The sequence below is a fragment of the Cottoperca gobio genome, chromosome 12 (genome assembly GCF_900634415.1).
Source record: "Cottoperca gobio chromosome 12, fCotGob3.1, whole genome shotgun sequence".
NCBI classification, from domain to species: Eukaryota; Metazoa; Chordata; class Actinopteri; order Perciformes; family Bovichtidae; genus Cottoperca; species Cottoperca gobio.
Window position 1 is genome coordinate 15,546,836 of NC_041366.1, and position 23,767 is coordinate 15,570,602.

Sequence of the window (23,767 nt, forward strand, 5' to 3'; positions counted from 1 at the left end):
TAAAATAATTTAAAATATTAGCAGAATTAAAATAATATAAAATAGCAGAATTAAAATAATATAAAATAGCAGAATTAAAATAGCATAAAATAACATTGGAAATAATGCCTAGTTTCCCTATATGTGCCGTACTTAACGACCCTCCTGGCGGGAAATGATGAAATTACTTTCCCTATTTGGGATTAATAAAATAATTGCCATCTTTTTTTATGGCTGCACAATTAGCCTGCACTAAATGTTGTATTTTCCAGTAGTTTAGCTTGACATCTTTAAACATTGTTGAAGAATCCTTGAAATTGCCAGAATTTAAAATAGGGTTTTATGGGTGTACAGTCTTTTTGAACACAATGTTGCTGAAACAGGTGGGTGCACATGTGGAACTGGTTGGGTTCAATGCATATATCAAAATACTTCAAATGTATGTGCAGTTTGAAATATCTCACATTTCAGGCACTTATGCTTGTTATTGCGATATCTGAGAACTACCTGTGTACTGTACGGTACAGTGTAAGCAAACACAGACAATGATCGCAGCCTCTGAATAAATAAACAAGTGTGGATAAATAATTCAAACTGCAGCCTGTTGTTCCTCAATGTGTGTCGTCATCAGGACTGTAGTTGCGGAAGTGGCCTGCACCGTTTGCAGAGGATGCGACCTGCCCGGTGACTGCGAAGAGAAGTGTGAGCTCGGTGTCCGTCATACACACACTCGTGAAGGTGAAGATGGATGAATGTGAGACGTGACCCGCTGAGATCCCTTTCAATTCCAACAGTTTCGGTTCAGTCCCGACTTGTCTCTGGTCCCGTTAAATCCGGTGGAAGATCTTCACGAGGTATGGGTGCTCTACAGTCCTTACCTGGTAACCCAGAATACCTTGATCTGGCGGAAAAGACGGGCTGTGAGTAGGCTATCATCATTATTGTTTGCATTGGCGCTGGCTTTTTTTTTTTTTAAAGACATCAGTAACACATGTAGGATTTGTGGAAACATGAGCTCACTGCACCGGAAATGTGATTGTAATTTCTCATTTTAATTCAGTCTTATTTTAAAAGGGGAAATACCACAATTTCTGCGTCTAAAAGAAAGAGATGGGCATTATTTGCCTTTTAGTGTATATTTACACATGTCCAGCATCTATAAGGAAAGCTCTTATAAGTGGTGCAGTATTACTAAATAATTTACATTGCAAGTTAATGGAAGAGTAACTTTACCCAGTTTAGAGAGAGAGGTTCAGTTAATAATAGATCAGGCACTGTATTGAAGGCTTTGACAACACAATTTAAGAGGAGAGGATTGTTTTTCTACTTTATTTACCTGTAGCTTTATACAAGAAAGAGGAGAGTGTGGTAGTTGCAGGTGAGGTAGGTGTCAACAGCAAACGTGTTTTTACATAGAATATGAATATCCTAATCTGCTGCCTTGAAAGCCTCCAGCCTTACCTGTGAGGTAAGAAAGAGCACATTCTTTATGACTTCTCTTGATGATTTCTAACAGGTTTGAAGTTCTGTGTGCTTTGTGGCTATTATGCATGCACAAGAATTACCTTCAGGTTGCCTCTTTTTCTGTTTGCAGTTTCATTTGAGCAGATTAAAATCCTACATAAAAGATTCAAGCAGTTGAGCCACAACGAAGAAGCTCTGCAGTAAGTTTTACAACTTTTATAGTAATGTGAATTCCTCAGTTCCACCTTCAGGTTTGTTTTGTTATCATTTGACACTCCAAAGAAATTTGCTCACCAAATTTCTTTAGAAGCTGAAACCCGTCTAACAGGCTTGTTATGTCTGCACAAACAACTTACAACATGTGGCCATGATTACATATTACAGTAGGCTATGTGACACCGTATGCCGCTCCTTAAAATCCTCTTTCCACCCTCAGGAGAGATCACTTTAACGCAATCCCAGATCTGGCATGCAATCCCATCCGTTCGCAGATCATAGAGGCCTTCTTTGACAGAAGGTACAGTGATGATGGTATGAAAGTTGCCTGAACTTGTTATATATGGTGTGAGTTAAGATGCAATGATGTTATTAAACTGCACAACCTGTGGGATCATTTCTACATTTCTTTAGAAACTTTCGGCAGAATGGCGAGGGTATCGTGGAGGAGATCCGCTTTGAGGAGTTTCTGCTGGTCATGTCCCATTTCAGGCCCCCGTCACTGCACAAGATAGAGGAGCAGCGGGACAGCGTCAGGAGGGAGAAACTGAAATGTGCGTCTTCAAATCACATAAACACATGCTGAACATTATCTGTGACTGACACACAGCTGTTGAACTGACCGCTTTTGTCTCCGCAGTTATATTCAACATGCATGACACAGACAACGACGGGACGATAACTCTCGAGGAATACAGACACGTAAGCCTCTGGCTCACCTTTTATCCACCAAAACTCATCTGCCTTTTTAAAGAACTTTAGCCGTTATAAAACTTACGTAAAGATTCTGAGAGTCTGAGGAAATCATCACGAGTTCATCATGTGGGTTTTACTGTCAGTGTCTGTTTTTATCAGCATCATTTAAACATTTTCAGCTGAATTTTGAAAGTGATTGACAATGTAGATTCTTGAGTCAGCTGCCTTTCCTGCAGCACAATTGGTAGCTAATGAGGGAAGACGGCAGGCGTCTTCTGTCCTCAAGTCTTTTCAGATCAGTGATTTAAGTCTTGTAGCCATTGCAGTAATATTATTTTATTTCAACTTGTTGGTCACATCCGTCCAGGTGGTGGAGGAGCTGTTATCTCTCAGCGAGGGACTGGAGAAGGACACAGCCAAGAGCATTGCTGATGCTGCCATGTTGGAGGTGGCCAGTATTTCAATGGGTCACATGGTATGTGAGCTGTATAGCTCAAGATCACCGTACGTTTGATTCATTGTTTGTCTGTAACTTTTCTTTTTCACACGCAGGAGCCTGATGAGTTCTACGAGGGAATCACATTTGAGCATTTCCTCAAGGTTGGTACACAGAAAACACACTATCATAATATATATGTTTGCTAAAACTACTTAGTTTATTACCAAACCTTTTAAAAGTGCATTTGAATATGTGATTATAAGGGATATTGATCAAATTCTTTGCAAAACTCAAATAAAAAGTCAAAGGATGGTGAGCAATATACATTTTAAACAATATAAACTTTTGTTGTTTTAGTTGCTGAATGGCTTTGAGATTGAATCCAGAATGAACATTCGCTTTTTGAACATGGACACGACGACCTTGTGTAAGTGAAGTTGGTACTATGCAGTGACTTTGGGGAAACTGAAGACCTATAATTAAGGTTTTACTATCTGTTGTTTCCAGTTTGTTGCTTGCGTTGAATAATATGCCTTACTCATGTTTTAATAACTATGCAAACTCAATGAAAACATGCATACTGTAGATGTAGTAGAAGTAGTTTATTTGATTGTTAGCAATACTATGAAATAATTAGTCAAATAACAGTCGGCATGTTAGCAGTTGGACTAAGCAATAATCAATCCATGTCTGGAGAGTCCGACTCTATGCATGACAATATTGATGCCTTTTTAAAAACAGGTTAATGCCATAAATCAATAACTCTTAATAATCAGGGATATAAAGGTTTGTCTTTAAATATATTTACATGTGTCTAATAATAGCAATACAACCATTTGAAATGGCTTTTATTAACAAATATGACACTTGGTGCATGCTCTGCACTCGACAATAAAAACCCCATGAACCAGATCTGACTTCAGCTCAGGGTGTGTCTTTCTGATTAAAAAGGAAAATGGGAGTGTTGGCATGCAAGATTAAAAGCTTTAAAGGTAGTATCTGATCCGTCCATATTCAAGAACGACTTACGGATTCACCTAAGAAAGATCATTGTATATTTTTTAAAACCACACGCATGATAATGCGTCACAGAGACACTCGGATATAGTTTTGTGTATTGAAAATGTTGCCACCCTTAAAACTGAGGATCTTCTGTATTTCAACTTATAATACAACAAAACTTCAGCAGCTTCATCAGAAGTTTGAATAACTTTATATCCACGTTTAACATTTCAAGCTAAACTTACAGAACGTTCTCAATTCTCGTTTCGAAAGCTCCTATCAGTCAACTATAACTCCGACCCTTTGGTGTGATAAATACGTAACTTTATTAGCAACAACATTAAGAACAGTAATCTCGTATAACCGTAAGGTTCAAAGCCCATTACAGCAAAGTGGGATACAAAGGAAAAACATAAACATGAAAGCAATGTAAGAAGAAATGGACTAATGTTATCAACACCTGTTTATCTTCTGGTGTTACTGTACAGACAGGTATTGACCCTTAGTGTGTTGTGTGATGTTCAGCATCACTTCTTTCTTATAAAAGCATATTTCCTGTGAATGCCAAGTGATAGACTGTCTCTAGAATGTCCAAAGATATGCGTCAGTACTTCTGAGGCACTTCATACTTCAATGTATTCAGTCACGGCTGTATGCTGCCCCCCGCAGGTTAAAACATGTAGAGCATGTTGAATGATAATGAACCTTTCTACGTCATTTCTACCTTTGTTTAGTAGTAACTCATGAAAACTGTAATGCTTTTCAACCTGGGACATGTTAGGTCATTGTTGTTGCAGGTGCTCATCAATTGAATCATTTAGGCTTTTATTTTTGTAAATCTGTCCACGGTTTGAAATAAAATATGACATGTTTGTAGTTCATATTTGTAATCGTGACCTTGTGTTCATTGGTGGAGAGTCGCATCGTATTTCAATCTGCTCTTCAGTTTTACGATCTTTCTTTGGTTCTGTGGAGAATTGTGTTAAAGCAGCCGGTTTATAATGTATCAAAACACCGTATACCGCATAAAACAACTATTTGAATGTATAACATTTGTTCAACTTGATTTCTTACTTTTGTTTGTTTGAATTTAGATCTGATTTCTCTGAATTCAAAAAGTTAATAGAATAGATAGGAGACATTGTTTATGTGCATAGTTACAGTTAATTAAGCTTTGATGAGAGGAGACAAGGTCGGTCTTTGCTTCAGACTGAAATATTTCCACTACTATTGGGTGGATTGCCATGAAACTTGCTACAGATATTCACTAAAGAAGCACCTGATCCTTTGAATTGATCCTTTGAATTGTCCTTCTAGCGCCACCAGCAGGTCAAAGTGTTAATGTATTCAGTGAAATATCTAAATCAGATGGATTGGCAGACATTGGTGGTTACCAGATGATGTATCCTCATGATTTTGTTAATCCACTGACATGTTCTCTAGCGCCACCATGAGGTGGAAATCTTTGTTTATTTGAAATTCTGAAATATTAAATGGATTGCCATACAATTTGAATTGTAATAGCAATATTGTAGTTTTTTTCTTGACCTTGGAAACAGTAGTTTGACAAAATCAGTATTGCAGTTGTGCATAAGTCGACACATTTCCATAGAGATGTGCTGATGACAGGTGGATTACAGCAACTACGACAGGCAACCTGGTGTTTCTTGTGACTAAGGCCTTTTCACAGATACTGTATCTGCTGGGTTACTTCATTGCTCTCTGTGGTCTTGTAAAGCAGTAAGTCGGTAGTGAAAATTAATGAATAATGTAGACTGAAGAACGACTGTTGTCCTGAGGTACCCTCTGTGTTGGAGCTTTAAGTAAAGCAGAGTTATAACAGGGAACTTGATTCATGACCTAGAGTGAATCCCCCATCTACTTCCATTTTCCTGAGAGCTTGTGATCTCAGAAAAGTTTAGTGAAGCATTACTTCATTCCAACAACATATTTGGTATCCATGTTATATATATATATACATACAGTATGTTTATGACGTTTGTGTGCAGTGTCTGTTAATCATCTATTTAAATAAAAGGGGGTTTTTCTACAGAATTTCAACTTCTCTTCGGTCTTCCCCATCTCACCCTTCACACACTTGCGTCTCCATCTATATGAGGAGGCAAGTGCGCAAACAACACATACAGTTATCTGACCCACACACACCGACACCTTGTGACTGGCCAGACAGCCCGCCAGTTTCATGAAATCTTTCCTATCCAATGCTGCCTTGTGTTAAACACATGCGTCATTCTGAGCTGATATCACACAGTCAGCGTCTCAGCAGCTTCCTGATTTTGCTTTTAACCCCTTTTGATGGACGTATTCTGTGCAGAACACAGATCATGTGCCGTCTTCCAGCACAAATTTGACTATTTTTATATTTGTTTTTACACCATTTGCACAAAAACAATATTTAAAAAGTGTATAAACAGATATATTGTTACTTAAATTGAGTGCATGTAGTGCATACAAATGTGTTTTCCAGACACTCCCATGCTGTTGAAATGTTACATTATTGATGCAACCACACTAAGAAATGAAGATCATAAAGAAGTACAGCTGCAAAGTATCTTTTAATAATTCTGTATACAGCGAATAAGTTTACATCAGCAAAGTAGAACCTTACATAACATATTAGACAAATTAAATATACATCACTTGCATAGAGAAACCTTCACACTCTTGATATTTTAACAGCATTCCTCTCATCAGAAACAAGAAAATAAATATTAAATACCATAAATAGGCTTCATCACACTAATGTACCAGCCACCTTCATACTCACTTATCTGTCTAAAGTCTTTTTCAACCCAGTGAGTATACGTGTTGTTGAAAACTGACTGTCTAAGGCCAGCCTTAGGTCATCCTCAGAAGAGTGTGTTTATTTGTATCCTCCTTCTGCACACTTTGCTTTTTAGAGTCCTCAGCTCTCGAGAAACATTTGACAGGAGCTCCTTATAGGTCTTCAGGACCACACAGCCGTACACCTTCTGCTGGAAGACGTTCTGAGGTGGAGGTAGTGTTGTCGGCCCTCCTGCTGGCTCTGGTAAAGGCAGGTTTGGGAAGAGGCTCTGATAGAAGCTGCTTATGAGAGCAACCAGGCTCCTGCTGTGAGCGCTGACACGGCTGAGCTCCCTCAGCAGTGGGCTCGTGGGTGACTGTAAGTCTGTCTGCTGCTCGTACACCCGTTTGAAGTGTGGGAAGAAGTCTTGGAGATGCGTGTAGATGCTCACTATCCTCTCTGAGGGCTCCATGCCGGAGATGTTGGGGTCAGGGACGTTGTTAACCGACACCTTGCAGAAGAGCTCTGACATTTCTCCTTGAGACGCTTTCTGCAACAACAACAAAAAGGATAATCAAGCCACAGATCTTAAAGAAGAACATGAATATCTGTCAAATCGTGTTTTTAGACACAACAAAATAAGATGCAGCACTTTTATGTCTGTACTCACATATGTTTTGATTAGGTTGACAGATTCCTTCTGTATGAGTCTGGTCAGCTTGAAGGTCTGCTGCAGAGAATTCCCACACTGCTGGTTTCTACTTGCTGCCACAGTTCTTGTTGAATCAAAAGCCATAACCAGCAGGAGAGAGAGTAATGCTGCGGAGAAAGGAACTGGTCAGTTAAGGCTATCTTACATCCCAGCGGTGAGGGGAACTTCATTTTAAAGCCACAAGTGGAAGGCAGGAGTGGTTAAAAATAGACTTTTCACTTAAGTAAAAAAAGGACACGAGAAGTGTGCTATATTGTCACTTCATACATTGTATAGGACCATATACTGTCGTCATGCCAACAATTGCCAGCCTCTTTAAATGGTTAAACAGTTTAAAAACTAATTTACTTCATTAAAGAAATTACTAGACTGTGTTCAAAAAGTTGAAGTTGAATCTGAAACTTCAGTCAGTTTCACAACAGCTGTCAGTCACAGAAAAATAACCACAATAGTGTGCACAATGACAAGAGAAGGTGCAAGTGTTTAATATATGTGAACAGAAAAGTAGATGTAATAAAACTTACTTGTTGCTGGTTCCATAAACTGCATACTCTTTACATGACCATTCATTCTCCACTCAGTATCACAGGCAAATTGCACACCCATCGTCATAATCACACTGCTTTAAAACTTTTTTAAAAGTCAGAAACCACACAGGAGGAAATGACGTGCACTTTGTGAGGCAACCAAATTTCCCAGAATGTCCTCCTTTTTTTTTCAGATGAGCATTTTTTTCTTCTCTTTCCTCTTATATCAAACAAGTGGGCAATGTCCCAACATGCCTGGTCACAGAGCAGGCAGCAATCTGGGCTAATTATTGTGTCACCATAGAGTGTAGCCCCGAGTATTTTTAATAGCACTTCCCTTTTTATCTGGGCACTGAAAAATATACTAGAAATGTGATATTTCTAAATCCCTTGAAGAATAGTAATCTGCTGACTATAGAAAACAATGTCAGGCACGCATGGAAATGATTTAAGGACTGAGGTCAGCCAACCCTTTGACACAGTCCACTCACATGCTTTTTCACCGCCCTCTACAGAGTGTGGGTGAGAAATTAAAACTTTTACTTTTTCACACCTACTAAGTTGCACAGTGATGATGTTTCTTCTGCACTTTCGACATAATAAGAGCAAATGTACTTCGAGGAACATGTGAAGTTCCCTAAATGCAAGTGAAAGCATACATATGTTCTATACTGCAACAATATAATACCAGAAATAAGGGATTGTTGTGTTTCTTCTTTTGGCTTTACTGGCTTAAAAAAAACTAAACCACACAATACAAGTGTATTTTATGTTCTATGTGAAGTAGAATTTGGTCTGAAATTAATGAGAGATTTAATAATAACAATAACAAGAAGTGGTCAGATCAACTTTTCATATATGAACTGCTCTGTCACCTTCTCTTCTGCTATATGTGCAGACTTTCGTCATTATAACTGCTCCTCTGAGCGTGTGTATTTTCATGTGGGCATTTGCACAGGAAGTTGACAGAGTCTCAGGAAATGCATTTCTCAATCAGAAACTTTTACAAGTGCGTAAAAGGGGAGTGCTTAGCGAAAGTAGGCGGTGTCGGCGTCATTACATCGCAAGTTCAAGCTTCTGACAGGCTTACTTCTCACACTAAAAGAGAATTTCATCATGTCATATGATGAGGATGCTTAGGGCAGTATATATAATGTGAAAATATCATAAACTGGGCTTTTCATGTCTTGTCTAATGTCATCTTCGTCACCACTGACTCCTAGAAAGGATAGCCACTTCCGCTTGGAGACACCCTATGATGTGTTTAGCCAGCTGCCTGCATCACAGGGTTAACGAGAGGTCAGACTGCAGGACAGAAGCAGCTCACTGAGAGCGGAGCTGATCTCCACCTTTTTTGATGGTCTTTGTTTCGAGCATCCACACTAGATGCCGCATTGCTGTCAAACCACTGACTACTTGAGAAAAGACAGGGGAACTCGACGCACCACAACACCGTCAGCACTACTGCAGGTAAAGGCTAACCACTCTACTGCTATCCTTAGGGGCTTTCCAGATGCCCCCGGGGATAATACAGGGGTTGTGGTGAGGCGGGCAACGGCTGCAGAAGGTCCCGCAGACGTCGACAATTCAAGAAAACTTTGGTTGGATTCCTGCCAGCATATACAGTACAGGCATGCCAAAAGAAAAGCCCCCAATCAACACTCTAAATCAAGCATGTTTACCCTGAAATGTAAGGAAGCCTAGAAAACACTGGAGGCCCTGCAGTGTAACTTCCTCCTCACCTCCTGTTCCCATTTCAAGGTTCTGGTTTTCACAAGTTATCTTTGACCTGCATGTGTGTTTGTAGATTTACAGAGTCAATTACAATAAGCTGCATTTGATATAATCAAGGTCACAGCGGTCACATCATACCAAAGAAAAAGCAAAAGGGAAAAGTTCTCGACCACATAATCGAGCATTACAAGGATATTTAACCACAAACGATGAGAAATGTCATTAGATGCAGGATGTCGATTGAGACTCCTTTTTTTTTTTCAACAGAATCTCTTTTATTTTGTCTTTGAACTGCACAGGAAATGGTGAATAAGGTTGTTTAGGAAAGTCCCCTTTATTCTAACTAAATACATCTTTCTAGTAACTTAAAATTCACACAAATAATAAGGTTCATAATCGTTCTGAAGCTCTCAGGCAAACCTTATTCAAGCACCCCAATAGCACTTTTTTTATGGAAACCATTTGTCCGCAAGGCTTCAGTTACATGTGACCAGACAAAAGGCCTTACTGCATATGAGAAACTTTTTCATCAAATTTCAGAAAGTCTGTGAAAATGTAAAAGGCTGAAAAATCTAGAGGAGCCATTCAACTTCAGAACACACTCTGGGCAAACATAACAAATTCAGAATTTTAGGTTTCAACGTGTAAAACAAGAGCATTTAAGTTCTATTGCCATCAGAAATTGAATGTCATTATATTTCTCCATTTAAAATACTTTGTTCATTCAGGGGGACATCTTCCACCTTTCAGCCCTGTGAAGAAACATGACCGAACATTAATACATGTTGTGGCTCTGAAATGAAAAGAGGAAAAACAAAAACAGGTAAAGAAATACCTGCCAAACATAACAGGGTTGCATTCAAGACCACCACATTAAACAATGTTTCAAAAACTGACCCGTGATAAAATAGTATTTATTTTTTCATACATATACTTCATTTTTAGAGGGTTTCACTGCATGGGGTACTCTAAATATGTCATGAGTGTTTGAAAAACTTAGTAGTGTTTTGACTCAGAGGGGGTTTTCAAAATGCTTCACGTTTACATTTTGTAAAAATCAATCGTCTCTCCAAGACAAAAAACTACAAGGCTAAAGGTGGTATTAGAAATCAAGCACCAAATAATTATCTTTCCATTCAGTATAAATGGAAACATTGTGCAACCTGTTCAATGACCATAATGAACATGGCAAATAATATGTAAATCTGATCATTAGACACTAATTACTCAAATGCAATCTGGACCCACATGTTGTGTTTGCTTTTGTAGAACCGTCGATCCATAAAAGATTGTGGTGCTGATATTATAAGAAGTCTGTGGTTCCATCCACCAGCATTTATACAATCTGAGAGTCTAGTGATTTGACTTAGCAATATATTGAGCTATTGTATGACCATATCTCTATATTATAAAACAAAAACGAAGCAAAAATCTTTATCGTTAAGCTCTGTTATCAGTAATAGACCAGTGTCTCTGTATGTTCTAGCTATATTCTCATGTACAAATATTCATATCAAAAGTTATACAGCACAATTCTCACCATTTTCCTTTACAAGAACTTTGATTAGTGAACATTAAATGATTCACAAGTTTTAGATGAAACCAAAACAAAATGGTGCCGGCCTCAGTAAATAAAATATAGGTATAACAAACACGGAACTGAAATCTGCTTCAGGCACAACTTAAATAAAGGCATTTGTGAAATTATCATATCAAATATGGCGCTTATGTCCAGTATCCATAGGCTTAAAACAAAAACAAAAAAAAATGCTTTTATTTACAAACAGCTAAAATCTCTGACAGATTCATGCTTCACTTCACAACCTGAATTTGTCCTTAAAGTGCATGCAATAATAAGCAGTTTTACCAAGTGGGATCTTGTATTGTGATAAGATAAACGGGTTGATCAAGCTAATGCCAATTGATCCTACATATCAAATCAAATAAAAAGGTAAGAACTGTTGCCTAGAAAAGTGAGAGACCACAGTATACTGTATGCATTAGCACAATATGGAAGTATGGACAAAAATAAATAAAAAAATGAATAAACTCTGACTTTATCCAGTGACCCCATACAGTAATATTCACATTCAGAGCATAAAATAAAAAATTATAAAACAAAATATAACCAATAAAAAAAAGACAAAGCAGCTTAACACCACGGGGGAGTCCGCAGCTCACATTCCACAATGTCCCTCCACGTAACACACACACATTAAGCATCATACGAACATGATGGGTTTCTACTTAAACATATCAAAGTGCCAATTGTACTAAAATTTCCTGATTTTTCAATTCATACCAAAAAGGAGGAAATGGCATGGAGGAAAGAGTCTGTTATTTTTAACACATAAGTTTTGAGTTACACTGACTAGGTTTGATTTTTATTGACATGTTGTTGTTGTAGATTCTTTTGTTTTTATTTCCCCCCCCCCCCCCCCCCCCCCCCCCCCCCCTTCAAGTTTCACAAAAGAAGTTCTCATTGCACGTAACACCTCCATTCAAAGATGCGATATCTAAGAGAGAAGAAAAAGCAATAGAGAAAGTTATCCAGCTTTGTCACCGTGGACGTGACAAACGGGTCAAGTGGACGCGAAAAAAAGAGCACAGATATGTTGTCCTCTAAAGATAAATCCACTTTCATCTGGTGTCTTCTTTGGGGAAGTCCAGAGATCCCAGGCTTCCAAAGCCGAGGCTTCTACTTTCTGTGTCAAAAGTGTTATTTTCTCTATCCTGACGTTCCAACAAGTGCTTGATCCTTTCGGTGCGCTCCTTCTGAAGCGCGGCCAGTTCCTCTTCAATCTGTAATCAAAAAACATGACACTAAAACACAAAGTACAGCTGAGGCAAAGTATTGGACAAAGTGCCCTGATGATGACCCCGAGGAAGACATGAATATATTCTGTATATGACGATCCATCCAACAGACCAGCATTGCCATTCCCAGAGCCGAGCTTAACATGGCTACAACTATTTGAACAAAAACCCAGATTTTGCAATTATTATTATAGAATTATATTATATTATATTACAGCACTGAGGTCTGTGGGACTCCTAACAATCAGGAAGTAAACAGAACAAGCCTTTAAACTTTTAAATGTCCCTGATGGCTTTTCCTCAAGCACCACTGCATTACAAACTTGCATGTGCAGGCCGGAGGTAACTGAAGACGTCTTCCCCGCAACACATTTGTATTTATAATTAACTATCAGTGCACTAAATTGTAAAATGTCCCAACAAAACTGCCGCGGTCAACATTATAAAAAGGTGACCCGCCGGACATTTATCTTTCTTGAGGTCATCTCCTTATACTTTATGGTATCATGCTGCATTCATTTAAAGTATTTCAGAGCGGCTTGGATCTTAAACCTACCTTCTGTTCAAGGTGCGCTCTGCGTATGGAGACCTTCTGCTCAAGTTTCTGCTGCTCTCGCTCGTGTTGGGTCTCCATCTGTGACTTGGTTTTTCTCTGGTAGGCGTCCAGGAGCTCCATTTCTTGCTTCAGCTGCTGCTTCAGAGCTTGGCACTCTGTTTCCTGCTCTGCGTCTAATCGCATCTAGAGACCCGGCGAGACAGAGGTAGTTACAAAGACATTAACAACAAGCATAGGTTGGGCCTCATTTATCAAACTACAGGCCAACAATTTTTGCAAAAGAACATTAAACAGCGCTTTAAAAATTCAAATTTGTGATGAGGTAATAAAAAGTTGATGCACGCATAGTTTTGACCGTTACCATAATGTCTGAGGTGAAGAGCAAATGTGTTGTACAAATAAATATACAACATACAAATGATGAATGAGGCCCACTTCTGCTATTCATGACAAGATGCTTCAGGATCCTCGTACCGCTTGTGAAGCCATCATCTCGTTGATGCTCTGCTCATACTGCTCAGCCAGTATGGCCAGCTTGCGTGTCTGCTCCTCTTTTAAGCTCTTCAGGATGTTCTTATGGTCGCCTTTGGGAGAGACCTCCAGCTGATGGTTCCTAAGAGCTTTGTACTGCTTGTTCTGCACCTTGCAAGTATCCTGGAACTGTTTCTTGATCTGCATCTCCAGCATCTACAGAGGGTAAAAAGAGAAATAAATCAAAGTAATCAAATTATGGACAAAAACTTTTTGTTTGTTATTGGTTCAGTTTGTAGTATCTCTATTCATTTTGACTGAAAACCAAACAACTTGCATGAATTTAATTTCACCTTCTTCTCAAGCTACCAATGTAGATAAATCCAGTTGATTAAGAGGTATAAATAATTCAATTATTAATGATTTTGTTGCAATGCCCTTGAATATTTTAGTTTGCACATAGAAAGTGAGCCTTCACTTCTCAACAATGTATCTAAAACAAATCAAAAGCAGTCAATAGATAAAGAACGGAGAACATATTTAAATTGGTGAAGATATAGAAATGTTAGTTCCCTTTAATAAAAACTAACTTTTAAACCCTCTTGAAATGAAGTTTTCTTGACATCAACTCACTAAATAACCACAGAGTGGAAAAGAGAAAGTTCCAGGCACCTTGAGGTTTCTGGGCTGCTGCCGCTGCTCCAGAGTGTGTTTCCTGTGTAGTTCTCTCTGCCGCCGGCCGTTGTACTCCTCCTGGTTCTCAAGCTCTGTCTGGTGCTGCAGCCGCATGAGTTCAATACGTAGCTTCTGCAGCATCTGCAGCTGCCTGCGCTCCATGTCCTGCGTGGACTCGTCCTGCCGGATCATCATGGCATGTTCCATCTCCTTCTGGGTCCCCTTCTTGTTCAGCTCCTGGGACAACAAGTGTGATTGGATTTTTTTTGGAAAGTTTGTGAGAGAAAGAAGAAATCATTAGGAATTAATTGATTCATCAAACAATAATCAACAAATAATTCAATTAGCTGTAGTCTTATACCTTTAAATCAATCAAGATGCATCTATATAAAGAAATCTGGTATTGATTTGGTCATCACTGACAATATTCCTGTCAACAGATCTTCTGAAAACAATAATATCTCATTGTCTGATCACACATTATGCACTATGCATTATGCACATTACCTCTCTCAGTTGCTCCTGTTCAAAATCGTGCTTCCTGACCAGACTCCGGCGTTTGAGGGCCCTGCAGCTCCGGTCGTAGACCAGCCGCTGCTGGGCCATCAGATGAGCTTCCTCTTCAGCCTGAGAGCGCTGTATTGTTTCTTTGTGCCTGGACAGACGCTCATGCTTCTCGTCCTTGGGTGTACAAGGGTCTTCGCTCATCTCCTATAACACACACACACACATGAAAAACAACTGAACCTATTGAAAGGAGCCTGAATCATATGTAGACAATCTCATAGAAAATGCATTTCACATTGAGCCGATGTAATATTTGAGATCATAAACTTTGCTTTGTCTTTCTTGGTTGATATTTACATCTTTGATCTTGTCTTTGCAAAGCCTGTACTCCTTTTTCTGATTCTCTAAGAAAGAAGTCATCTCTTTCTTTTGCTGAGCAACAATCTGTTGCTGGATCCTCCTCTCTTCTGCTGCAACTGACTTAATCTGTGAAGAGACATTCAAATACTCAAATTAACCTTCATTGATCTCTTAACTGTCAAACAATGCCTGTACAGGACACAAGTTTGGTTTCCACTTCAGGCTGTACCTCTTTGTCTGTTTGAGCAGCGTGCCGTTTGGCCAGTCTTTCCAGCTCAATGTAAGTGTTGTTCGCATGTGTCTCTAATTCCTTCTGCAGCCGGAGCCTATGCTCATCCATCTCGGCCTTTAGCCTGTTCTCCAGGGCGATCAGCTGCTTCTGGTGCTGCCGCCGCATGCGCTTATACCCAGACATCTGCTCCCGCAGCTCAAAGTCCTGCTCATGCTCCTGGATCTACCTGATGACCTAGACAGAGAAACACAGGAAGCAGGAAGTAAAAGAAACGGAGCAGGCAGAGTGAAACAACTGCCATGGTGGAGAAAGGGGGGGGGGGGGGGGGAAGAGAAGACAGACAGCTGGTAAGTCAGAGGCTATGGCCTAAAAACAGACCACATACAGTATAGGACAAACAACAAGTCTGCAAACTGGAAAGTAATCAGTTTGCAGATTACTACACATCCACAATAACCCAAGAACTTAAGAAGGGTTGATACAGAAGTCTAACAATCCTTTAGGGTTGCCCGTACAATGCCTTTCAGCATCAGTGTCACACAAATGGGGTGAAGTTCGTCAATATAGAGGCTCTGCTATTTATTCCCCTTCATACTCTTGATTAGAATCAACTCTTAATACTAGAAAGCAACATCAATTAAGCCATCAGTCACTTCAGCAGCAAACATGTATATGATGTCACTGTTAGGCTCAAGACCAATCTGTAAAATTACTATTTGAGATACGAGAGGAGATGTGGAAATGCACCATTTACAATGTGACAAAACCTCATTGGTAATAGACATCAGGCAGACAACATGGAATACATATAAATGCAATGCACACGCATAAAAGCAGAGGCAGAGAGGGAAGCTGAGGATGAAAAAAAAAAAAATGACATCCATTAACAGGATCTGGTTGCCATGACTACAGATGTACAGCTGAGAACACAGACACCCCTTCCCTCCCCTCCTCACCCCCCGCCGCCAGCACGCATATACGCACACACACACTAACACACACACACGCGCGTTTTTTTTATGCAAACACAGAGAGAGAGAGCGAGAGAGCTGCGTACCAAAGATGCTGATTTGATGGTGGCAATGTGTTCACAGATCTTGCAGTCGAGAGACCGGCTCTTGTGAGAAGTAGGCCGCAGCTCTGGCCTGGTGTCCCTGTGCACAGCCTCATCCCTCACGCAAGCATGGTCCTGCAGGGGGGGAGGAAAAGGAGGAGATAGTGGGGCTGGGTGCTTCCCAGGCCCTCCGCACTCGCTGTTTCTGCTAGAGCTGCTATTATTGCCGAATCTCCCTGAATGCAGCACACATCCAGCTTTAAATGCATCCTTCCCCTGCTTGTTCCCCCGCTACTGTCTGCAAGTTCTTCCTAAGAAAGAGAAGGGCATTGCCTAACAATTGCAGGCACCACCGAGAAGGCAGCTACTGGATGTAGTCGTTTTTTTCTGGCGTCCCCCTCTTTTCAGAGAGGAGGAACCAAATGGCTCCGGTGGATAAGGGTGAATTATGCAATGCCTACCATTGATAATCGGAGAAAGATAGCACAGGGATGTATTTTAATGCCACTCTTCTTTTCCGTTTCAAAATGCAAGAAATGTTTGGGAGGAAAAATACTTTTCCTGTGTTCCAGTGATCGCATGTGGTACCATATTTAAAAATATTTGAATCAGATAAGGCACATCCAAACATGGTTTTCCCTCGAATATGTCGCTTGATGATCCGTTTGTATTCCACTCGAATTTCTGTCCTACATTTACAGCGCACTTGGTCATGGTAGGTGGTTCTGGTGCCTTCTATTCATCTCTTCCCTCTGTCCCTTTGCTACACTCCCCCTTCCTTTAAAGAGACACTGCAATACTACAGGCTCTTCTCAACGAGCCTCAAGTTATTTCACGTCAGGCTCTATCACAAGATTATCTTTTAGAATTAAACAAATAGATGTCATCTTAGATAGCATACATGTACATCAGTATTCAAAATAAATAAAAATAAAGATTATTATTATTAAACATTCATATTCAACTACCTACCTCACCTGTTACATTAAGCATGCCATATTTATTCCAGCACCCTCTGCACCATCGCACTACTGTATTACTATTGTTGTTTTAAACATGCTTTTCTATATATGTATTATATCTCTACATGGTTGTCAAATCTGTATGTTTCCCTTTCTTCATCTTTGTTGTCCTTGCTTTAGCTGAGTGTCTATTTCTGTGTATGTATGAGAGCAACAACACAACAGTAGTCAGATGTATTGTGTACACCTACTTAATAAAGCTGATTCTGATATCGACTGAGAAAAACAAAATCATCTGTTGACTGCGAACTTGTGTGTTGAAGTAATAATGAAGCAGAGAGACTTTTAAACTTATATCATATAAGACTATAAACTGCTGGTTTGGGTAGTTACTGTACACACTGGGTCAATCAAACCAAGCAACACAATGGGTTGAATATTCAGCCCAAATATTGGTTTGTATTGACTGTAATGCCGGGTTAATCATTATTATATATTAGTATCATTATTTTCATTACAGTAAAAGCTGCTTCAATAGACTGTACATAAAATGACTTGGATATGTAATACTTAGATATTTGCGATAATAAATACATTTGAGTTCTAGAAGACATTTTATTTTTCAAAAAGTAAGTCAAAGTAATCATAGTAATCGTTTATTTTAAACATGGATGCGTTGATGCCTGTTGATCAAAGCTAACCTTGTTGTCTGGGACCATTTCAGCTTGTTTTAAACTCTTCTTTATCTAAACTGACACACTATCAATATGTGGGCCAAGAAAGAAAGAATGGAAAATTACTTTTGTTTTGCAAAAAACGTTTATCCCAAATTCCTCTTAAGTGATTGTTTTTCCCACCGTGCTGTCTTGAATCTGGATCAACAACAAACCAAAACAAGAGGGGTGGCATTTCACCACAGCACAGATCTGTTTGAAAATTAATATCAAAATGAATCAACTACGAACTATTTGGTAGCGTCACTTAAAGGATCTGTACATATTCTCTACAGCGTCAGTTTGAAGATGCATTTGTCTTTGCTCGGAGATGTACATACTTCTCTGCTTCTAGATCTAACATTCATCTCACACTATTTTCCTTTTCTAAATATACGAAGAAGCGAATGGACTGCCACTCTTCTATTAATTTTCCATCCCTTACTGTAAACTAAAGTGTTTCCTTATATATTTACATGGCAGCTAACCACATAATCAACAAACCAGCCAAGAAAGCAAGAATCAGAATCAGTTATATTTGTGCGCGTAAGTCAAACTAAATTCTCTCTTTTATTACTTTCTATTAGTGTCTGTGTCCACCATGTGTTGACATACAGTAGAAATACAGTAAGTCTTTCACGTTAACTTGTAATACCTAGTTCAACCAGTAGATGTCCCTCTTTACTGTTGGACAGGCTTCTTCAGATCAGCTGAGCGCCTTTTACTCTTGACTCTTCTCTATTGCACTTACAGAAATGAAGCTGATGTTACATTAATGTGTAATTTCTCAGTTGCAACACTTTCATTTCATTCATGTTGTGCAGTATTTGCTTTGAAGTTTGGCATCAAATGTATCATAAAAACAGTGAATTTAAAGATGTTTTTTGGTGCAATAATAGGATGATTGAGAAAATGTTTTTCGAGCAGATCTTTTAGGACATTATTTTGGTGAAAGAAACTTAAAACAGGGTTAATAAGGAATAAGGAAGATCTAGATAAGCTGCTCTCTCTTTGAGAGCAACTGTTAATGCAGGTCTACAGAATTAAATTAAATTAACTTAACCCTTGTATTATGTTAAGGGTCAATTTGACCCATTTCAGTTTTTGAGTCGACCAAAGTTCTGGTTAACTTGTAATCTTCCTGAAGTTTTGTGACTTTTGCTCATTTAGTTTCATGAACTGGGTGTAAAATCTGAACACTTAGATGTGTAGTGGAAGGTCTGTGCAGAGTTTGATTACAAAGATGATGTTGCGGGTCATTTTGACCCGGACACTTTGATGTGGGTCGGTAGGTATTTTGATTGCATTTGTTTACATATTGACTGGCTCTGAACACCGTTTAGAGCCAGGTGTGTGTGTGAATTAGGAGGAGGAGTTAGCTTTCTCACGCTTGTTCTTGTCAGTGTTGTAATGTCATCTCTCTGAGACACACAATAACAAATGAGCTCCAAAAGATTTACAACTGAAGAAGCTTCATCACAGATTCTGGACTGTGATAGTGATGAAGAGGAAGAGGTTTCAGAGACCGAGCACAATACTATTGACGATCCGGATTATGAATTGTCCTACGATGAAGAGGATTCAGAGGACGATCCTGCAATAGTCTCTCCATCAGATGAAAACCAAGGAATGCAGCGATCCTCGACAGAAGTGACATGTGCATCTAAAGATGGTAACATAAAGTGGTCAACATCACCACACCAAAGCCGACTGTCATCTTCCAATGTCATCAAGATGACTCCAGGCCCAACAAGATGTGCTGCCACAGGAGTTGATGATATTCAATCAGCATTTCAGCTCTTCATATCCCACCAAGAGAGGATCGTACTGGACATGACCACCTTGGAGGGGAGGCGTATATTTCAAGAGACATGGAAGCCACTGGATCAGATTGACTTGTACATTGTAATCCTGGTATTAGCCGGAGTGTACAAGTCAAGGGGAGAAGCAGCTGCCAGTCTGTGGGATGAAGAGAAGGGAAGGCCAATCTTTAGAGCAACAATGTCTCTGGAGTCATTTCACCTGATGTCTCGGTTGATCCGATTTAACAACCGTGACACCGGAGCTGATCGACGTGAAAGAGACAAACTAGCTGCGATCAGAGACGTTTGGGATAAATGGGTCGACCCTTTGTTGGACAATCCTGGTCCCCGTGTTACTGTAGACGAGCGCCTTGTTCCATTCAGTACAACAAGAACCTCTTGTGTGAAATGCAAGAATTACATCTGCAGAAAGCACACAGTCACATTCTGCCCTTCACGTGGAGAGCATTGACAATGTGAGGAGAATATTGTGAGAAAAAAGTTAAATTAATAAAAAATAAATAAAAGTGTAATGAGGGACAAATGTTATGTAAAGAATTGTTGAATATAGTGTTGGATTGTTGGATGTTGAATAAAAAATGTATTGTATGTCCCTTTTCTAAATGTTCCTATGATCTAAATTGAAGTTGTTATTGGTTATTTGACTGTTTTGAGTGTATTTACATAGTAACCTAATTAACGTAATTGTTTCCAACATAATACAAGGGTTAAATATTACAAACAAAACTGTCTCTAAGAAAGGAAATAAGACTGTCTAAATATTTCAATAAATAGGACTTTAGTGCCCTCTGGTGGCCTATTTGTCAATCAATTTAGGAAAGCCATGAGAAGCAATGGATGAATAATCAATACAGATTAAACTGGTTCCTATTAATCATATAATCTGCTAACACATGCATCCGTAATGAAGGACACTAAGGGAGAAATTTACATTCCTTTTTATTTATATGGCAAAAGCTTTTTAATACATTTGTGGAAGATTATATATCAGAACAGCTTCATCAGGCTGGTTATACAACATACAACTTTTAGGACAAACACACACAATCAATCTGTGCTAAAGCTTTTTTAGTGTTTCTCTTTTCTCAAAAGCAAAATAAAATTCAACCAAATTAATTATTGATTATATTGCTATTTGTCACAGAAGCATACAAAAGTAAATAAACTGTTTAGATATAAATAGTTCATTTTCACCATCCATTCTTGGCCAGTATTGTCTGTCTACTAGGTCACAACTACAACTGCTAAAATGTATTTATTTATATTATTAAAATATTAGAAGTGCATGAACAAATGATGGCATGTTGTTAGGAATGAAAGCTCATACAAATCCTTTTATAAGCTTTGACGAGCAAAAATAATTCCTTATTTTCAGAGTCGGTTCTGCGTTATATTGATGAGTCTGCATTTGATTTTGATTGTGACATTTTACTGGTGACGATGCATTTCAGTATCAATGTCTTAAAGCAGGAAACAAGCTTGTTGTTAGAGTAGATAACAGTTTTGTCTTTTTCATGCCTGTGCAACAAAGGTTGCCACACAACTAACAACTTGTGTTACATCTGACTGTACTTTCAAATTCTTGCTTACTGGTTTCCCTTTTCTCCATCCTGTGCCTTTCTTATCTGAACAGGTATGACAATCTCATTGGCTGGGTCGCTGACGGATGTCCCGGGGGCGGGAGCCTCTACGGACAGAACTCCATCACCGGACAAAGAAGAGCTGATGTGCTGCGAGTCCACCCCCTGTGGGAGCCTTGAAGGAATGAAGAGTGTTCATGTTTAACTCTTGCCTTCTAAATGTTTCACTATGTGTTTTGCATTTTGTTAATACAATACACAGCAGTTATATTGAATCACACCGAGATAAAAACTATTTCAATTCCTCACATTCTCAATTACTACTTACTTGTATTTCCGCGTGAAGCACCTTGAAACTGATCCATGATCATCCTGCCTTTCTTCGTGATTTCCTTGTAATAAAAAACAGACATCATTTAAAAGAAACTGTGTCAAGAAAAATAATGATGAGACACAAACTGATTGGATCAAGTTTTGTCTATGAAGTGCATTTACAACTTATTACGATGCTTTCAAGTGTTGTCACATCTCACAAATAGCTTGTGGGAAATCAAAGAATCATGTGCAGAGTACCTGATATTTGCAAATAACCCTCCTTGGTTGTGATTGTAATTTCCTCAGGCGAGAAGTGATTGACGTCCAGGTTAATCTTCCAGCTGTCCTGCCCCGTTTGGATTTCTGACACTCCACTTGTCAGTTGTCTCAGACCTTTTTGGTTCAATGCCGCGGGAGGCTGAGCCCTGAATGGAGGCAGAAGAGGAATTTGTGTGTACCCAGGCCAGGAGAAAGATGCCAGTCTCCTCTTCGACCAGTCTATCCAGTCCAGATCACTGGGGTCCAGGAAAGGAGGGAGGCCAAAATCCTGTGCAAAGATTCGGTTTGGCTGCGTCCAGTTTGGGAAAGGCTCCCAGCTCACATCTCGTCGGAAAATGGGACGGGATAATTTTTTATTTTGTTCCCCCATATCCAAAAAATAAGCTCAGAATGAAGGGAAAGTTGAAACTGCAAAAGCCTGTAGCTCCACCCTAACAAACAAGTCTAGATTGATGACCTGGCACTAAACAATGGGCAGCTGTGTTTTCATTCTCAACCGAAAGTGAGCAGGAGGTCCGAGGAAAAGTTTGCTTTGGCATCTGTAATGCTCTACTCACACACATTTATACCCGGCTGATTCATTCTAGCACTTGACTAGCAGTGAGTGTGATATAAGGGATGAGAATGACTTGGTATGTCATGAGCTGGGGCGTTACTCCTCCGTTGCCCTGGGACCAGGAAAGGATAATGCTAACTATGTTTTATTTATATCCCTGGAGTGTCTGTGGCAAGTTGTTGGAGGATGACTCTGGAAACAGCGAGTAGCCAGTTTGTTTAGCGTTGGCCTCTGCAGTCTTGTCACATACTGGTGCTCTTTGTCCATAGAAATCACGGCCTCGTGTTATGCGAGGGGACAGCACGAACATTCGGAGTCACACGGTAAACAACAGAGTTACTTCCAGTTTCTCAACACAAGATTGAAGAAAAAACTCAAGACCAGACAAACGTCATCATGTGACGAGTATGTAGGGCACATTACAGCGTTAAAGACTTGCTCACCTCCAGGACAAAGTGATAGACCGAGGCATTGACGCAGTCGAGTGGTGGTGAGGAATTTTCCATAGAGCTACGTCTTCATGGGTGTTATATTGTAAAGAATAATGAACCGAGCTTTAGAGGAATAAATCAAGCCGTTTGCCATCAGAGAGGAATGGTATTTATTAATGAGGAAATATCTGTAGCATTTTCCTCTTCACCCGTCCAAAGTATTAACTAGATCAGCATTGAGCATGCATGGTAGAAATACGCCATGTAGCTAAAGTAAGTAAATACATAATGATTGGAGTGATACCAGAAAACGATTGTTAGCGACACCATCTTTAATTATGCAATGTATTTGTTGAAACTACCAGATTTGTAAATCAAAGAGTTACATGTGCTGTAGTTAATACTGCAATGTGACCTTGTAATATTACCAGAATCTTTGAGAATAATAACATAAAATGAGTATTTACAGACTAATGTGGGTTGTGGGCATAAGTAGACACGCCGGCATTACTGCAGTGACATGCCACTTGTAAAATAGTGTAGCCATAAGTATGTAAAGGATTTCACTTTTTTAGGGGCTTTTAGAAATCTGTCGTTTAGCAGATCTTGCACAACTGGTTAGACGTTCAAAATAAAGTCATTTAATGTAATTTAAATACACTTTAGTGCAGTTTTTATTGACATCGGCTGCTCCAACAACAAACTGAGACAGTAAAAGTAAAAGCCCAAAGCCTCTCATTAAATGGAGCCGTCACCTCGCATATCTCTTGCTAGCTTGGTAGTTTCCTGGCTGGCATTCCTCTTTTACAGTATTGTGTGTTTCAGGTTTGTAATAAATGATGAAGTTCTTCCATTCACAGTGCTGGAAAAGTTTGATGTTAA

At 39.3% G+C, this 23,767-nt stretch overlaps 4 protein-coding genes across 7 annotated transcripts; 1 reads left to right on the forward strand and 3 right to left on the reverse strand.

Moving 5' to 3' along the window:
• Positions 1-607: 607 nt before the first annotated feature.
• tescb (tescalcin b) lies at positions 608-5,317 on the forward strand. 3 transcript variants are annotated; one of them, XM_029445516.1, is made up of 9 exons: positions 608-681; positions 774-899; positions 1,574-1,643; positions 1,880-1,960; positions 2,074-2,213; positions 2,300-2,361; positions 2,723-2,830; positions 2,908-2,955; positions 3,152-5,317. In XM_029445516.1, the coding sequence occupies exons 2-9, from the start codon at positions 836-838 to the stop codon at positions 3,227-3,229; spliced, it is 651 nt and encodes a 216-aa protein (XP_029301376.1). In that variant the 5' UTR covers positions 608-681; positions 774-835; the 3' UTR covers positions 3,230-5,317. The 3 variants fall into 3 exon arrangements, with proteins under 3 accessions (XP_029301376.1, XP_029301374.1, XP_029301375.1); XM_029445514.1 differs by having other exon boundaries at positions 614-899; XM_029445515.1 differs by having other exon boundaries at positions 614-833.
• Positions 5,318-6,353: 1,036 nt separating this feature from the next.
• Positions 6,354-7,966, reverse strand: m17 (IL-6 subfamily cytokine M17). The gene is made up of 3 exons (XM_029444929.1): positions 7,818-7,966; positions 7,252-7,400; positions 6,354-7,131 (listed from the first exon to the last, which is right to left on the reverse strand). Exons 1-3 carry the CDS (start codon positions 7,903-7,905, stop codon positions 6,667-6,669), a joined length of 702 nt encoding a protein of 233 aa, XP_029300789.1. The 5' UTR covers positions 7,906-7,966; the 3' UTR covers positions 6,354-6,666.
• A 4,054-nt stretch (positions 7,967-12,020) lies between these two features.
• On the reverse strand, positions 12,021-16,971 carry taok3b (TAO kinase 3b). 2 transcript variants are annotated; one of them, XM_029445321.1, is made up of 8 exons: positions 16,230-16,971; positions 15,170-15,406; positions 14,938-15,066; positions 14,581-14,784; positions 14,071-14,310; positions 13,402-13,614; positions 12,928-13,110; positions 12,021-12,356 (listed from the first exon to the last, which is right to left on the reverse strand). In XM_029445321.1, exons 2-8 carry the CDS (start codon positions 15,353-15,355, stop codon positions 12,195-12,197), a joined length of 1,317 nt encoding a protein of 438 aa, XP_029301181.1. In that variant the 5' UTR covers positions 15,356-15,406; positions 16,230-16,971; the 3' UTR covers positions 12,021-12,194. The 2 variants fall into 2 exon arrangements, with proteins under 2 accessions (XP_029301181.1, XP_029301182.1); XM_029445322.1 differs by having other exon boundaries at positions 15,170-15,466.
• A 3,689-nt stretch (positions 16,972-20,660) lies between these two features.
• LOC115016796 (heat shock protein beta-1-like) lies at positions 20,661-22,745 on the reverse strand. The gene is made up of 3 exons (XM_029444830.1): positions 21,878-22,745; positions 21,633-21,696; positions 20,661-21,479 (listed from the first exon to the last, which is right to left on the reverse strand). The coding sequence occupies exons 1-3, from the start codon at positions 22,266-22,268 to the stop codon at positions 21,311-21,313; spliced, it is 624 nt and encodes a 207-aa protein (XP_029300690.1). The 5' UTR covers positions 22,269-22,745; the 3' UTR covers positions 20,661-21,310.
• Between the last annotated feature and the right edge of the window lie 1,022 nt (positions 22,746-23,767).

Coding starts and splice junctions, on each gene's coding strand:
- taok3b (XM_029445321.1), bottom strand. CDS start 15,355: ATGTCTGGGTATAAGCGCATGCGGCGGCAGCACCAGAAGCAGCTGATC. Junction 14,311..14,580: donor AACAGGAGCAACTGAGAGAG/GTAATGTGCATA, acceptor TTGTTGTCCCAG/GAGCTGAACAAGAAGGGGAC. Junction 13,615..14,070: donor AGCAGCCCAGAAACCTCAAG/GTGCCTGGAACT, acceptor TACCCTCTGTAG/ATGCTGGAGATGCAGATCAA.
- LOC115016796 (XM_029444830.1), bottom strand. CDS start 22,268: ATGGGGGAACAAAATAAAAAATTATCCCGTCCCATTTTCCGACGAGAT. Junction 21,697..21,877: donor GGGTTATTTGCAAATATCAG/GTACTCTGCACA, acceptor TTTTATTACAAG/GAAATCACGAAGAAAGGCAG. Junction 21,480..21,632: donor TGCTTCACGCGGAAATACAA/GTAAGTAGTAAT, acceptor CATTCCTTCAAG/GCTCCCACAGGGGGTGGACT.
- tescb (XM_029445514.1), top strand. CDS start 728: ATGAATGTGAGACGTGACCCGCTGAGATCCCTTTCAATTCCAACAGTT. Junction 1,961..2,073: donor GAGGCCTTCTTTGACAGAAG/GTACAGTGATGA, acceptor ACATTTCTTTAG/AAACTTTCGGCAGAATGGCG. Junction 2,956..3,151: donor CATTTGAGCATTTCCTCAAG/GTTGGTACACAG, acceptor TTGTTGTTTTAG/TTGCTGAATGGCTTTGAGAT.
- m17 (XM_029444929.1), bottom strand. CDS start 7,905: ATGACGATGGGTGTGCAATTTGCCTGTGATACTGAGTGGAGAATGAAT. Junction 7,401..7,817: donor GTTTATGGAACCAGCAACAA/GTAAGTTTTATT, acceptor CTTTCTCCGCAG/CATTACTCTCTCTCCTGCTG. Junction 7,132..7,251: donor TCAACCTAATCAAAACATAT/GTGAGTACAGAC, acceptor TTGTTGTTGCAG/AAAGCGTCTCAAGGAGAAAT.